The sequence below is a fragment of the Agrilus planipennis genome, unplaced genomic scaffold, assembly GCF_000699045.2.
Source record: "Agrilus planipennis isolate EAB-ADULT unplaced genomic scaffold, Apla_2.0 scaffold406, whole genome shotgun sequence".
NCBI classification, from domain to species: Eukaryota; Metazoa; Arthropoda; class Insecta; order Coleoptera; family Buprestidae; genus Agrilus; species Agrilus planipennis.
In genome coordinates, this window is record NW_020439063.1 from 83,986 (window position 1) to 98,085 (window position 14,100).

The 14,100-nt window shown below is 36.3% G+C and overlaps 2 protein-coding genes across 3 annotated transcripts in view; one reads left to right on the plus strand and one right to left on the minus strand.

Annotated features, from left to right (window-relative positions):
• The window catches only part of LOC108743163 (neuroligin-4, Y-linked), a 54,148-nt gene extending 42,235 nt beyond the window's left edge, over positions 1-11,913 (plus strand). For both annotated transcript variants that reach the window (XM_018478625.2, XM_018478626.2), the window contains 7 exons: positions 581-730; positions 3,142-3,345; positions 3,458-3,740; positions 3,800-4,181; positions 6,189-6,340; positions 9,007-9,122; positions 9,180-11,913. In XM_018478625.2, coding sequence (XP_018334127.1) covers positions 581-730; positions 3,142-3,345; positions 3,458-3,740; positions 3,800-4,181; positions 6,189-6,340; positions 9,007-9,122; positions 9,180-11,356 — 3,464 coding nt within the window. In that variant the 3' untranslated portion in view covers positions 11,357-11,913. The remainder of the gene's footprint in view (positions 1-580; positions 731-3,141; positions 3,346-3,457; positions 3,741-3,799; positions 4,182-6,188; positions 6,341-9,006; positions 9,123-9,179) is intronic.
• A 103-nt stretch (positions 11,914-12,016) lies between these two features.
• Positions 12,017-14,092, minus strand: LOC112905185. The gene is made up of 2 exons (XM_025977098.1): positions 13,753-14,092; positions 12,017-13,277 (listed from the first exon to the last, which is right to left on the minus strand). The coding sequence occupies exon 2, from the start codon at positions 13,273-13,275 to the stop codon at positions 12,223-12,225; it is 1,053 nt and encodes a 350-aa protein (XP_025832883.1). The 5' UTR covers positions 13,276-13,277; positions 13,753-14,092; the 3' UTR covers positions 12,017-12,222.
• Positions 14,093-14,100: the final 8 nt, after the last annotated feature.

Below are 14,100 nucleotides of genomic sequence, written 5' to 3' on the forward strand. Positions count from 1 at the left end.
GTTTTATCTGAACAATCGTATGTAGGTAGTCAATAAAAGTGTAGTGTTATTGGGATACTAATATCTCCGTTTATATTTTTCGTAAATGTTGTGTAAAATGAAATGACCTTAATATAATATATAATATTTGGCCTTTAACTTTTATGACTGAATAGTACGTTCGCCTCTTGAGATTGTAGGTATAATATATTCTCTCCATAAAAGTAAAAACGTTGAACGTAAAATCACTTCTGTTTATAAGTCGTAAAATTTATATCAAGGAAATTAATTGACCGATGACAAACACACTAATAAGTATTATTTTTAAAAGTTTCATTGTCACGGACCATTTATTTATTATCATTATTTAAACTGTTATATTTAATTTATTGGAAACAATTTCTTACTGAACTGTTAACTTAAAACAATATTCTTAATTCTCTATAAGGTAGATATAAAATTCCTGGAAAAGGAATCGGCTTGTGACCGAGTTTTGGTACATTGCCAAAAGTCTCTTCAATTTGCAATATGTAGAAAGCAACTCTAAACAAAACTGCAAACTATTTCTTGTTTTTAATGACTCTTTGTATTTGTATTCCAGATCCTGATAATCCCAGAATGTATCCCGTAATGGTGTACCTTCACGGTGGTGACTTTGAATGGGATGCAGGCAGCACGTATGATGGCAGTGTCTTGGCTGCTTACGGTCATGTGATTGTTATTACCCTGAATTTTAGACTTGGAATTCTAGGTGAGCATTTTATTTTCATGAATTAGTTACTTGAAACTTTTTAAGAACAATTTCCTGCAGACTAAACGTGTTTATTAATGGGTTGATCAAATTCTAGTTATGTAAGTGCTTCGTTAAGTGAAAGGTCTGTAAGAAATAATCAAATGGAAATGCAATAGTTATTAATTAGTTTATTGCCAAATATTCTCCAACATTTTACATACGTGTTAGATAAAAATGTTACGTTTTATGATTAAAACGGTTAAATTCGATGATGGTGAATATCTATAATGAAAGAGAGGTAAAAATTATTAAGACAAAAAACTTGGGGTAGTTACCTTCTAATTTTAAGTATCATCACTATCATGATCAGACAAAAGAATTCATATTTTGTTGGATATCATTGTTGGTAATGTCATAGTCACAGTTGATGGAGTCATACGTAAATTACTATCATTATAAATTCAGTTCATAATCATGGTCGTGTAGATACGTTAGTTTACGACAAATTGTTGCATAATTGACTGTTCTACGCTCCAGAAGGCCTAAACCTCGCCGCGTCAAACATCAGATAGTTCCGTGAATGTATTTGTCGTCGACCTAACGTTCATATCAAAGCGGATTTTGCGGAATATTGACCTTATACTGCACCGGTATTATTAACATAAGCAATTACTACAAAATTATTGGGAGATGCGTGTACTTCATCGGCGTGGTTTGCGTGAACCAATCCATAATGACTAAATTTGTATGATGTATTACCTACGTTTCTCCAAATAATGCTACTGTATCAATTAAAACCCATTTTGACCATCTTTTGTAGCCATCTAGTTGGCTTTATGGACTTTTATAAAAACATTTTTGACGCCAAAAAAAGAATCTCGCTGGAAAATTCTCGGTTAGATTTTTTTAATGATTCACTTATATAAAAGTATTCGATAGGCTAATGACCTAGAACTTAAATATTGTTAGGTCGTAGATTTAGTTTGGCAAGTCGATACCCCAAATCAAAAAGGACTTTATCAAACATAAACATCATAATTATTAGTAGCTAATTGTTATTTGTAGACTTATTCATGGTTATAATCACGTAAAATGCATTTCATCTCCGACATTTTTGCTGTAGGCTCTTCGTTTCAATTTAATTATCGGAATATCAGAAAACGATTGTCCAAATGTAAACTGTATTTGTTCGCATTGCCTGCGTCAGAACCTGTCCAAAAATTACCTACCCTTATTCCTGTGCATCGCATATATTATACAAATGTACGTGATGACATAGAGTTGTGATATATTTACAATATGTACGAATGTTGCTTGAATATCGTTTATATTATGCAAAATGTATTCCATAGTTTGTTCGTTTGCATGTATTGCAACGTCCTGTTTGTCTGCGTAACTACCCTCAATGTATTCCCTAACACACTAAACGCTTTGAGGTGGTATTCGACCACATATAATATATATATATGTATTTGCATATATTCATTATTAGCGGCGGTTTGACCACAGGAGTATATATAAGAATTTTATTCTAAACGTATTCAATTTTTATTAATTAAACATTCTATTTTTTCCTAACAAATTGTGTACTACTTTATGAAAACAAACCACCATAGCTAATAACAACAATAACACTCACCTTTTTTATTAATTCATAATATGTAATTTACCACAGTCTTCCAGTTTATATTCTTTTTTGATACAAGACTATTTAATAATAGATAATAATTTTATTTCTTAGCAGTTAGTAGACCGAATATGATTAATATTCAAGCATCACCGCTGCATTATATGCAAAATGCATGTGTATGAACACAATTCAGTATTCATTGACGGATAATAACATAATTATACTTGCGGCTATATCGGTGAACGCATAATTGTGTTTATATTTTGCCTTTTGTGGTAGAAATTCCATTCCTTGGGCACAATTTAGAATACATGCACCTGACACGCAGCTCTAGGCGGTCGTATTTGTACTAAAACTTGTCCCAGAAGCATTTAATACATCCAAGAAGGTTGCTCATCATCTTTTTGAAAAGCAGTATTAATATGTATAAAATAAAATAGTTCGAAGTGGTCTGTATTCTGTCAAAACTGCCAGACGCTGATCGCTATTTCGATCTTTTTGGATCTCATCAGCGCGTCGCAGGCAGCACCGACAGAACACATACCAACTTTTACCTGCTGTCTTAACAGCGCGTTTTAGAAAATACCACAACTGGTTTCAGCAAGTAGATATCCATATATTTAAATGGACCTTATTGGAGCATACGTAATCCTAAAATGTAGCATCGTACTACAGATGGCGTTTACCGCGCCGTTTGTGGTATTTTCCAGTATTAATATGTGATTAAAATCATTGTTTTTACTATCACGAAATACTTTTCCCGCTTTTACTTTCAATGTTCTCATTTTTCTTTTAACAGGCTTCCTAAAACCTGGCTTGGAGGACGAAAGCAGGAGCAATTTTGGACTAATAGATCAGATTGCTGCACTGCTTTGGATCCAAGACAATATAGATAAGTTTGGAGGCGATCCAAACTCGGTGACATTGTTTGGACAAGGAAGCGGCGCAGTGTGTGCCAATTTCCTCATGATGTCTCCGATGATTATAAAGGAAGGAGATAAACGTAAGTGGAAGATTATTCCGTATTATCAGTTCATCGATTTCATAAAATACAAAAAAAAAAATAAAAGTCTACACAACAATTTTGCTAATTTAATGAAGGTTACATTTTCTAGTTTTATTTCACCGAGCTATACTAATGAGTGGTACGGCTCTGTCTGACTGGGCATTGGTAAAAAATCCAACACACGTCACTCTACAAGTCGCTAAGGCGGTTAGATGTCCTTCAAATGGCAAAGAACTCGAAGAATGCTTACGAAAGAGAAGACTAGAAGATCTCATGGACATTTCCATATCAATTCCCGAGTATCAAACACCATTTGGTCCAATAATTGATCAGACGGTCATTCCCAATTATCCAAAACATATCATGAGTGCGTACAACGATATCTTTAAAAGGTAAACTTCCTTCGTATGGAGACATTGGTTCTCAATTACTTTGATTTCAATTATTTCAGGTTTGAATTAATATACGGTGTTATGGAGGTAGAAAGCGCTCATCTTTTAAACACTGTTGCAATGGCAGCCGGAATGTTACAAGAAGAAACGAATTCTGAATTACGAAAATATTTTGAAACGAAGTTTGAGGCGAATGTGGGTTTTATATTGGCCCACACATTGTCGGCATATTCTCGATTTGTCGGTACTGACAATAAACTGAATAGTTATGACGGTCAGAGTTATGACTCAGCTTTCTTGAATAGGGATTATCTCCTCAATATACTGTCAGATGTTCGAACCGTAGCACCTGTAACTCTAATGGCTAAACTTCATTCTGCGCTCAATTTGAATTCGTACTTTTACGTTTTTGGACACAAAACCGCTTCTAATTATTATTACGTAAGTAAAATATGTTATATTCATACAGTAGATTTTCTTTGATAGAGGAGTCACCAGTTGGATTCGTTTCTAAATGAAATGAAATTGTAACTGATAGCGAAACAATTATTTTAGAAAGAGTATAGTATTAGTTCAACAGAATTGCTTTATAAACTTAGATGCCGAAGTATGTAGCTTTAACGTTCAATATGACAAAATCCATCGCTTTCTGGAAGTTGCAAAGGAATGTCTCGTGACGAATCCTCGATTTCTTGATCCTCGAGTGTTCTACAGCTTCCAACGTAGAATTTTCTTGAAAATATTCTAAACAAAAAATAACACTGTAGTTCGTGTTATTTAACAAACGAAGGAAATTTGTAACTCAGTTCGTATGTAAACCAAGTGACATGTTGAACGCTGTACAGTCTTAATTCAAGTACGAAAGGATCTTTCATGCAAATGGCTTTTGGATACTTGTCAGGTAGTTACTTTCACATATGTTGCTGAACCGATGACCCTTTGGTCTTTATTATTCTTTACTCAAAAAAAAATTGAGGATTTCGCACTATTAGATTAGATAGTTATACTTCGTTTAATTTCTGTAGCGATGTGACCTTCAGTTTGACCGTCGCAAAGTAGAAAAGAACAGCACTAGGCCAGAAAAGGAAGGAGACAACTCTCTGTCAAACTCTTAACCGGTGAGGTGCGTATAATCCGTACAGTACTGCACGGAAAAATTGACCATTTTATCCACTACAATTGCATTGCTCAAATGTGCTGTTATTGGTACCATTTACTACTAAAAATATCAACGAGATGCTTATTTATATTTGAAGACATATTAAAGGCTTTAACGCTTGTTTTCGACTCGCACTACTACTCATGATTGAACAAAACTTTTGGCAGGTACTGTATGAAAAAGTATGTTTAATAAACAAGAGTCGAGAGTATAATGAGCTTTTCTCTCCCTACCTACGATTTTGCCAGCCCGCATCCAAGACATTGGAAGGGGCACATCGCTAGAGAAAGTAAATGAAGTATAGTTGGAATTGTATCAGGAACCATCAGCTGTGTTCACCGGGAGCTGATATAAGACAAGACTCCCCTCAAATACATCCCGCCGCATAGCTCAAGGAACCCCCTTCTTACACATAACTACCCCTTTTAGTCATCTCTATTCACTGTCACGTCATCGACCGCTCCTTTATTATTGACCGCTCGCCGCCATGGCGTTGTAGAAACAGCACACTAACGTAAAATTGGCACAACATTTGTTACGAATCGCGGATATTTCAGAAAAAGAGAGAGCTATACAACCCGGACGGGACGAGTTCATATTATCTATTGTAAATAAGTTGAAAGTAAAGTTCCATTAAAGGAGCGCACTTCCGCCATTTCAATCTGTGCTCTCTGCATTTTAGCAGCGGAAATTATCACACTTCGAATCGCGTTAGGACTTTATTGCCCCAGGAAGCATATAGCAGATGCATTACTTTCTCCATTAAGAACGCGGCGAACGGTAATGCATTTAAAGCAGTGAGAATAAATCAAAACACAGGAATCGAACAGACAAGATGCAGATGGCAGGCAGTCGAAAACCATTTTCTTAAGTAATATGCAGATTCATCATTCTTCCACATAAAGAGGGATTTTCGAAATAGAAAAACGAGACAAGATAAAAGAAATGTAGTACTTCGAAGATTTTCTTTTAATTTTTATTATCTTCAATGTAAACAATATAAATTTTAAGGATGTGTATATTTTTATTGTCTGTAACGATTAATTTTAAATACGGATGTTAACAGGAAATATATAATTAATAAATAATTATCCGACGCCAGTCCCCACAATTTCCTTCTAAACTAAAGGATTCTAGTGTCACATCTTATAGAATTTCGTCCTAGAGTATAATTTTACCAATATGGTTTGTTTTTTGATTGAATTGAAAAACCCACGGATATTTTCTACCATCTTCTAATACATTCTTAATTAAATTAATATTCATGAGATATCTGAAATTATTTGCAGCGGACAAAATCTATTCCGGGTGACGAGCTTCCTTACGTGTTCGGTGTACCGATCGATGGTCCACGAATTCACTTTCAGGACAGATATTCTGAAGAGGAGCAAATTTTTTCTGAAGTGGTGATGACCTACTTCACTAATTTTGCACATACAGGGTAAGTGGGCACTTATTAATAAGCATCGTCTCTATCTACTTACGCTAAATTGAAAAATGCTTCATGTACCTAGTGTACCTAAATAAAGAACTATCTTTCATTTAAAATATTATTTAAAAAAGCAGAAGTAATTAGTAATAATTAGTTAGTAATTTCTAATTATTTTGAGAACGATAAATAAAAAAGTCATTATTCATTATTTTTCATGGGATTTCATAAGATCGAAACTTTTCTAAATACACCCGTGGCGAATTGGGATCTTGACATAGATATTGCATGTAATTATGGAAGGGAGACATCATCTTCTGAAAAATTCGACGTGGTACAGGAAATTCCGCAAAAATACCTTCAGTCATCTTTTCATACAAAGTCCTAAGACTGATTGGACACGTACCTACACTCTTTCTTATCCTGAACTAATTTTCGCATTTCCCTAAGACTAGAACAACCCGCATCCTTAACTATTTGTGAACAGTAATCTAATCTAGGTCTACCTCTACCCCTCCTAACTTCCGTTTCTGCCTCTAATATGTCTCTAACTAGACCTTCATGTCTGAGAAGGTGTCCTACCAATCCATCTCTTATATTTCTTATTGACTTCCATAGAGTCCTCTGTTCTCCTAGTCTTTCTAATACCTCATCATTTATAACCTTCTCCATCCACGGTATGCTCATCACTTGCCTGTAACACCACATTTTAAACGCTTCTAACATCTTCTTTTCCGCAGCGCCCACCGTCCATGTTTAGCACATGTAAAGCGCCGCGCTCCGAACATACACTTTTAACAATAATTTTCCCTAGTGCGACATAAGAAGAAGTGCCGACCAAAAAATGCGTAATTTCTATGTTCGCTGATCGCTTTTTCTTACATTTATAGTAACAAATTAGTGTTTATAAAGCACTTCAGCATCATAAGCTACTGAGATATGTCGACCCCGAAGATATTTCCAGTTATTGTTTGTTTCCGTTTTCTGGTGTGATACAACTGGGTGTGGTGATTCGTTATTATGCACCTTGACAGCATAATTAGATATTTACCGCGGGCTTCGGGCACTGCTGGTCGCCGAAATAACTCAATTGCGTGCATTTACCATCAATTTTCACATGCGACCTATTAATAACAATGGCCCTCTAATTGGCTCGCTCGTTTGAATAAGCGATCGCATTACCCCCGATGCTGATGAACAATGGATACATTGCGAAGACTATAATAACGTAAACACCGTCTACCGATGGCCGGCTTATTACTGCAGACCGAGGGCTTAGTGGCGCTCCTATGAGTTCTAATTATGTTCTACTAAAACACACATCCCCGTATAATGCAGCCAGATTTTGTCGAAAGAGATCCGATAGAGAGAGGGTTCAATGCAAATTTCAATGTTCTAGTCGAGTCGTGGATTTGCCACGCGTTTACGTCATTGAACTGTAATCGAAACATCCAACCGATCTGTTCAATTGAAGCTTGCACACAAGACGGATATCGTCTTAATACCGACGAGGCGAGAGCTTTGTGTATGCTTTTGACTGAATCGGCAAATGATGATGATAAAGAATCTCTATTATACTTATTCCTTTATCGTACGGTCTATTTGCAAATACGACTTACAGCACCTGCATAGTTTGAACTTATTAATCGCAGCGAACCATTAACCCAGTTCGTGCTTTCTTTGATAAGTCGTTTATTGAGATCCCTCAAACAGAAATGTACATTGCCCATACACATTGATGACAAATCCTGTAATATGAATAAGGGCCTTTACAAGAGAATAATGCATATAGATGATAAAATTGCGTATTGAAAACATTAAACCCCTTAATTTAATGATAATATAATTTCTCAGACTTTGGAGCTCGCTATCTCCCCATACGAAATAGAATAAACATTTGGCAAATAGAGTGAATATTGCTTTGATAATTTGACAAACGCATATTGGAGCTGGTGTCTACCGCATAGATACCCAGTTTTAGACCCTTATGCATTCTTCTGTAAGTTTCAATGATTTTCGTAAAATTCTCCAGAAATAAAGCTAGCGTCAGTAAATACCTCGAACCATCGAACTAATAAAATTTTAAAATCCAATTTCCAACACAATCCCAGCATTTTTCGTTGGGAATTGTGAAGAATAAACTACCGCGCGTCAGTAACTTCATGTTCGTTCATCAATCAGTTTGCGAGGTAGCGCTGTAAATTACCTTATTCACCAATTTGAACACTGAAATGAGGTATTAAGTGACCACAACAAGTATTGATCAGGCTCATAAGATAAACTACGCTACCTTAGCAACCTATTTTCTGTTGGATGCAATTCACTTTCCGACAATTACTCAACAGTAGGTGCTTAATATTCAAAATTAGTCGATTATTTTCCTTTGTTTTCGAATCTTGCACTGTATTTGTTATCTAAGGGAACAAATGTCTCTTTCTGGAATCCTTATTGAAGTGCAGAGCAGTTAAAAATAAATGTATGATGAAGACCATATAGTTTTCAATATTCTTTTTACTGCCACTGCAGCAATATTTTATAACACAAAATAAAATTTATATGTACAACTTTAGTAGATGCAAGACCTCACGATTCTTATATGTGCTTGATGTATACCTTTTAGATATTGAACCATTTTTATTCATATGATGAAATATATATTCATACATCGATCCTTTCAGAGATCCAAACATTCCACGTCGAAACGACTTCTACACGATGCACCCTTTAGATTGGAAGCGATTCAGTGTCGATTGGATAAATTACGATTCTCAAGGAGAACCCTTCATGTACTTAAGTATGTGTTAGGCATTTTCAAATAGCAACCCCTTAAAAATTCCGACATTCCTTTCAGAAATTCCACCCCAAATTGGTTTCCACTATCGACATCGAGAGGTAGCGTACTGGAACGAAGAGATGCCGAAACTTCTTGAAGAACGAAAAGAAATGAAAATTGCCGGGCATGCACTTCCGGGGTTGAATCCACCACCCGTGGTAATTCCACGAACGTTTCCAGGCTCATTTAGTCCAAAACAAAACATGACATATGGGGGAGAATTGATGGAAGAAACCGAAAGAATACAGAACGAGGATATTTCCAGAAGCGTTCTGTCCACAGAACCCAGCAACAATGGTACTGTTAGAATTGTCATTGCGGTGGGTACACTTTTTCTTCTAACAAACGTGGTCATTTTGGCTCTTCTGTATTACAAATGTGTTAGATTAAAAAAACGTGATAGAAATAGAAGCACCGAAATGGTCAGAGTCCGTAACGATGAACTGTTTGATCCTGACTTCGAAGGTGGACAACCAGCTGTCAAGAAGAAGTATGCTGGCTGTCGTTTAATGAAAATGATAACTAAATCAAATAAAAGTGAAGACACTTATGAGGCGGTAAAGATAAATGAAGGTGTTTGCTCCACAAGCAAACTGAAACTTATAAGGCAAATGTCTAGTAGTACCATTGATCCTCATTCGAAAGTGAGGGACTGGATTTCTCAAGAAGTTGCACAAAAAGGAAGTCCGCGTTCTGTAAGAAAATCTAAAATCGGTAACCATTCTAAACAAAATTCCGTAGGTAGAAACGAACCGATATCTGGATCAGACATTCTACAAAATGCAGACAGTACCTCGACTATCAATCGTTCTCCTACACGTCCAGTTAGTCCAACTGAGAATACTTCAGATATGAAGGAACACAATAATTCCAAACTATCTAATTCCACTTCAGCTCATAAACCTCCTTCTCGTAAATTTTTTTCCAAATCTCATGTTAGATCTATAAGCAAGACAGAAAAGGTTTCAGTAGCTGTTGACGCGACTCCATCGGGAAGAGGAAGTAGCGTTCTGAGACAACAACCTATTGAACTTACTAAATCCTTTGAGTTCAATAGATCTTTCGACCATCAAGAGGACAGTGAAACCAATCTGAGACGATCTGCAACCCTTGATGATGTGAACAGATTTTCCAACAATGACTCATTGCGAAGAAGTTCTACTAGTATTAACCTCAAAATTCCCGAAAATGGATGGGACTTAGGTCAACCCACGATCGTCAAGATTGAACACCATCATTCGAAATCCGATCCTGTTAGAGATACTGAAATGATCTTTCCGAGGATAGGAGTTCCGCTGAAACGACTGCGCAGTTTTGATCCACAACAAGACGTAAATGTCACTTCCAGAGATGACGTGAGTGAGCAGTTACCACCGCTTACTCATGAGCAACAGCTTATGACAATAAAAAGAAGGAATTTTCCAAAAGTGCTCCCTGATCATCCTGGTAGAAGGATGTCAATGCCTACGTCCAATCAACTTTTTCACACTATCCCAGAAGCAGGTTTTATCTCCTCGCTGTCACAACCTACATCTCCCAATCGGCTTAACTGCCGGTTTCCTCCAGCACCACCACCGAGGACCACATCATCCCTAGGACGAAATTCGAACAGGCATACTCTTATACATTCTCATGCTGTGTTGGCAGAAGAACCACCAGAAATACCTGAACCAGAAATAACTTGCAACAATCTCTATGTAGGACCGCTACTACCTGTTAAGGGAATCAAAAAGCCAAATCCATTTGTTTCGACAAGTGAAAACCGACTTAACACCCAACCAATATACGACAATCTTAATCCGAAGACAACACCATCATCCGAGACGACAAATAAAACAATAAATCCTGATAACTCAGTTATACGGCTCGAACCTAAAATAATAACTAAACCAAGTACTTTGAGGAAACCAAGAGATTTACCGAGAAATAAAAATGTTCCTAGAGTGACGCTTGGTGATAGTAATTTAAGGACTACGATGCTTACCAAACAAAGCAGTCTCGATTCAGTATCAGAAGATCAAAGAACTGAAAGCACTAAAGAAACAGTTAAAACACCACAAGCTGAAAAGGAATCAGCTGGTGAACAATGTCATAGTCAGGATGTATTGCTGAAACAAAACAAAAAAGACACTGACATTAGTAGTAGTGACTCATCAGAAGCATCGGACACAGGTACTGTAGTGAATAAATCTTAAATAACATTTATTAATTATTTATTGTGCAAGGACTACACCCACTGGTAGTGTTTTATATGGATCAACGGATTTCATTTAATATTCTGATAATTATATTTAACTTATTATTCCAATTTTACATTTTTCGTATGGCAATCGTACATTTTATTATTTAAGTGTTTTCGTATTATTTCTAGGAGTAAGACATATATTGCAGTATTAATTTAATTTTAATCTAGTTATTGAAACAAATATGAGAAACAATTTTGATATTTTTGCAAACAAAGGTTATCTGTAGGTGCAATGCGTTTGTATAATGCCAACATTAAAAAAAATGTAGCATCTAATATTTAATTTATTTATATACAGTATATAGTATAATTAATTTTATTTATTTGGACTGGTTCGTAAAATAAGTCAACTAGCTGAAGGTTATCGATAAACTTTTATTTAAGTTGTGACATTATTTAAAACATCGGATAACAAGTCTAGGAATACAAATACATATTTATGTTTCAGTACATTTCATTATATTAAGGTATCAGTCCTAGATAAAGAATGAAGATATTTAAAAGTAACAATTATATTTTTTATCGCATTCCTACTAATCGTCCAGTTGCGAGCTTTCCGAAAACTGAATCGACAGAAACCAGAAACGTATTATTAATTAATAAAGTTATCAACACAACAACGTTAATAAAGCTCTAAAAGTTTGATTTGGTTGATAAAGTATTATCTTAAGCACACAAAATTGAGAATGACCTATATTTGACATTGGTCTATGTACAAATTGGTTTAAGAAGTCTTTCAATTTTTTTAACGGAATTTATAGATGCCGTTGGGACGTTTTGAGCATAAAGACAGTTCAACAATGTTCCTTCGCATTATCACACCCTCATTTCGTTCATGGCCGCCTGAGGAACCCGGTTAATGTTCGATTTGTTGTTGTGTGCCGAGAGAAGGGGTTGATGTTCCGGTGGACTCTTTGATTTGGGTGGGGGTGGAGGTTTTGGAACGTTGAGTGGAATTGTAGCACTACCGTTTGGATGCTGCACATACCCTTGTTGCTGCATCTCTGCTATAATGTTGGCTGCCTTATTTAGCATGGATGCGTTCTTTGGTAAAGTGAGATAAGGTTGCCCATAACTTTGGTTACACGTACTTGCATTTTTTGGAAGGGTCATACAATTTCCCTGATTACCAATACTGGGATTTGCTGATGAACCTTTAATGGAATTGGGCATTGGCATGTTTCCCGTACAAAGATGCTGTTGACCTTTCGATAACGTACTGACCTCAGTCTGCTGTGCGAGCATCATTGCTGATGTGTCTTGTTCAACGTCCACTATCACGTTGGCTGTTTGGGAATGTCCTATGTGGTAATGACCATGTTTCGATATGGCTTCAAAGTTTGCTTGATTACGTTGCTGCTGTTGCTGAAGTGATTTGACTTCTAATCTCGTTTTGTCCCGCTGATAATAGACACCGGCAAAGATGAGAACGTTTAATATGAGCAGGGAACACCCGATAGCAATGGTGACACTTAAGGCGGTGCTGTAAGCAGCGTAACCAGCAGCTTCTAAACTGGCTAACGTGTCGGCTGAAGTGTTTTGATAAGATTGATGATTGAACGTTCCCGAAGACACTACACTGACACATGTCGTCATCATCATTGGATCGATTGTTGTGGGAATTTCGATGGTTTGCAAACTGACGTTGGCTTTCTTTCGAAACAATTCCGTTATGGGGTCAGTGTAACCCGCTCGAGAAAGAGGGTCGGGACGGACCAAACCCTCATATATTTCAGGATTGTTGTGGTTCTTGAATAAATTATGTCTGGCTACGACGTCCTCCATTCCAGCCCTGTGCAATTCTGGGATAAGGCGAAGCCAGACACTTAACTGATGAGCACGGAAGTGATTCTTCATCTTCGGTTTCATACCTGTAACAAAATTCCACGATGAAACACATCAGAGGTAACACAAGTTACATTAGCTTTGTGACAGTTTTGTGAAGTATTACTCTCTATCGCTTGAAACCTCCAAATGATCCACGCTGATGGATTTCACCTCTAATATTCTCCTACAGGTGTAACAAATACGAAATTAGATATCGTACAGCATCCATCAAATAAATTCCGTAGGATCTGTTCTTTAAAAATCGTTAAGAAATTGTTTTATCAGAACAGATGCCTATATTAACCTCTATAAATTTTATAATTCCTATGAAGATTATCGTGAAAAAGGGTACTGCCCCGATTTTGAAAAAATATCAAGTAGGTACGTATCTAATAGTTAGCAATTAATTTATTTGAGGTCTTTTTCTCAATAACTGTACCAAAAATAATAGTCCTGAACCATATCTATCAAAATGCAATAAGGAATAGTAAAATTATTAAAATTATTACGATAAATTACCTTCGTTTTATACTTTACTTTCTTTAGTGAAGTAGTCTGGAAAACAAAAACATCGCCTGTTAAATATCGGACAATAAGCAATTAATGAAATTTTAAGTTTATCGGTTTTGATAGTTTAAAAGCGATGGTTTAGTGTCGGTTGGTGAACGAGTAGGAAGTAAAAGACACTCATCAGTTCCAATCATGGGCAAATAAAACGGAAAATGAAGCACTTATTGTGCAGATGTATGGCATTGCAGACGCGTTAAACGCTCGAGAGAATCTAATAAGTCGAGAAATTGCAATGTCATTTCATGGCTGATTTGTCCTCCGTTGGCTTTGCTCAAGCGCCTCTTATTGCGCTTATCA

Excerpts from the sequence above, each read along its gene's own strand:
- LOC112905185 (XM_025977098.1), bottom strand. The coding sequence starts at position 13,275 with ATGAAACCGAAGATGAAGAATCACTTCCGTGCTCATCAGTTAAGTGTC.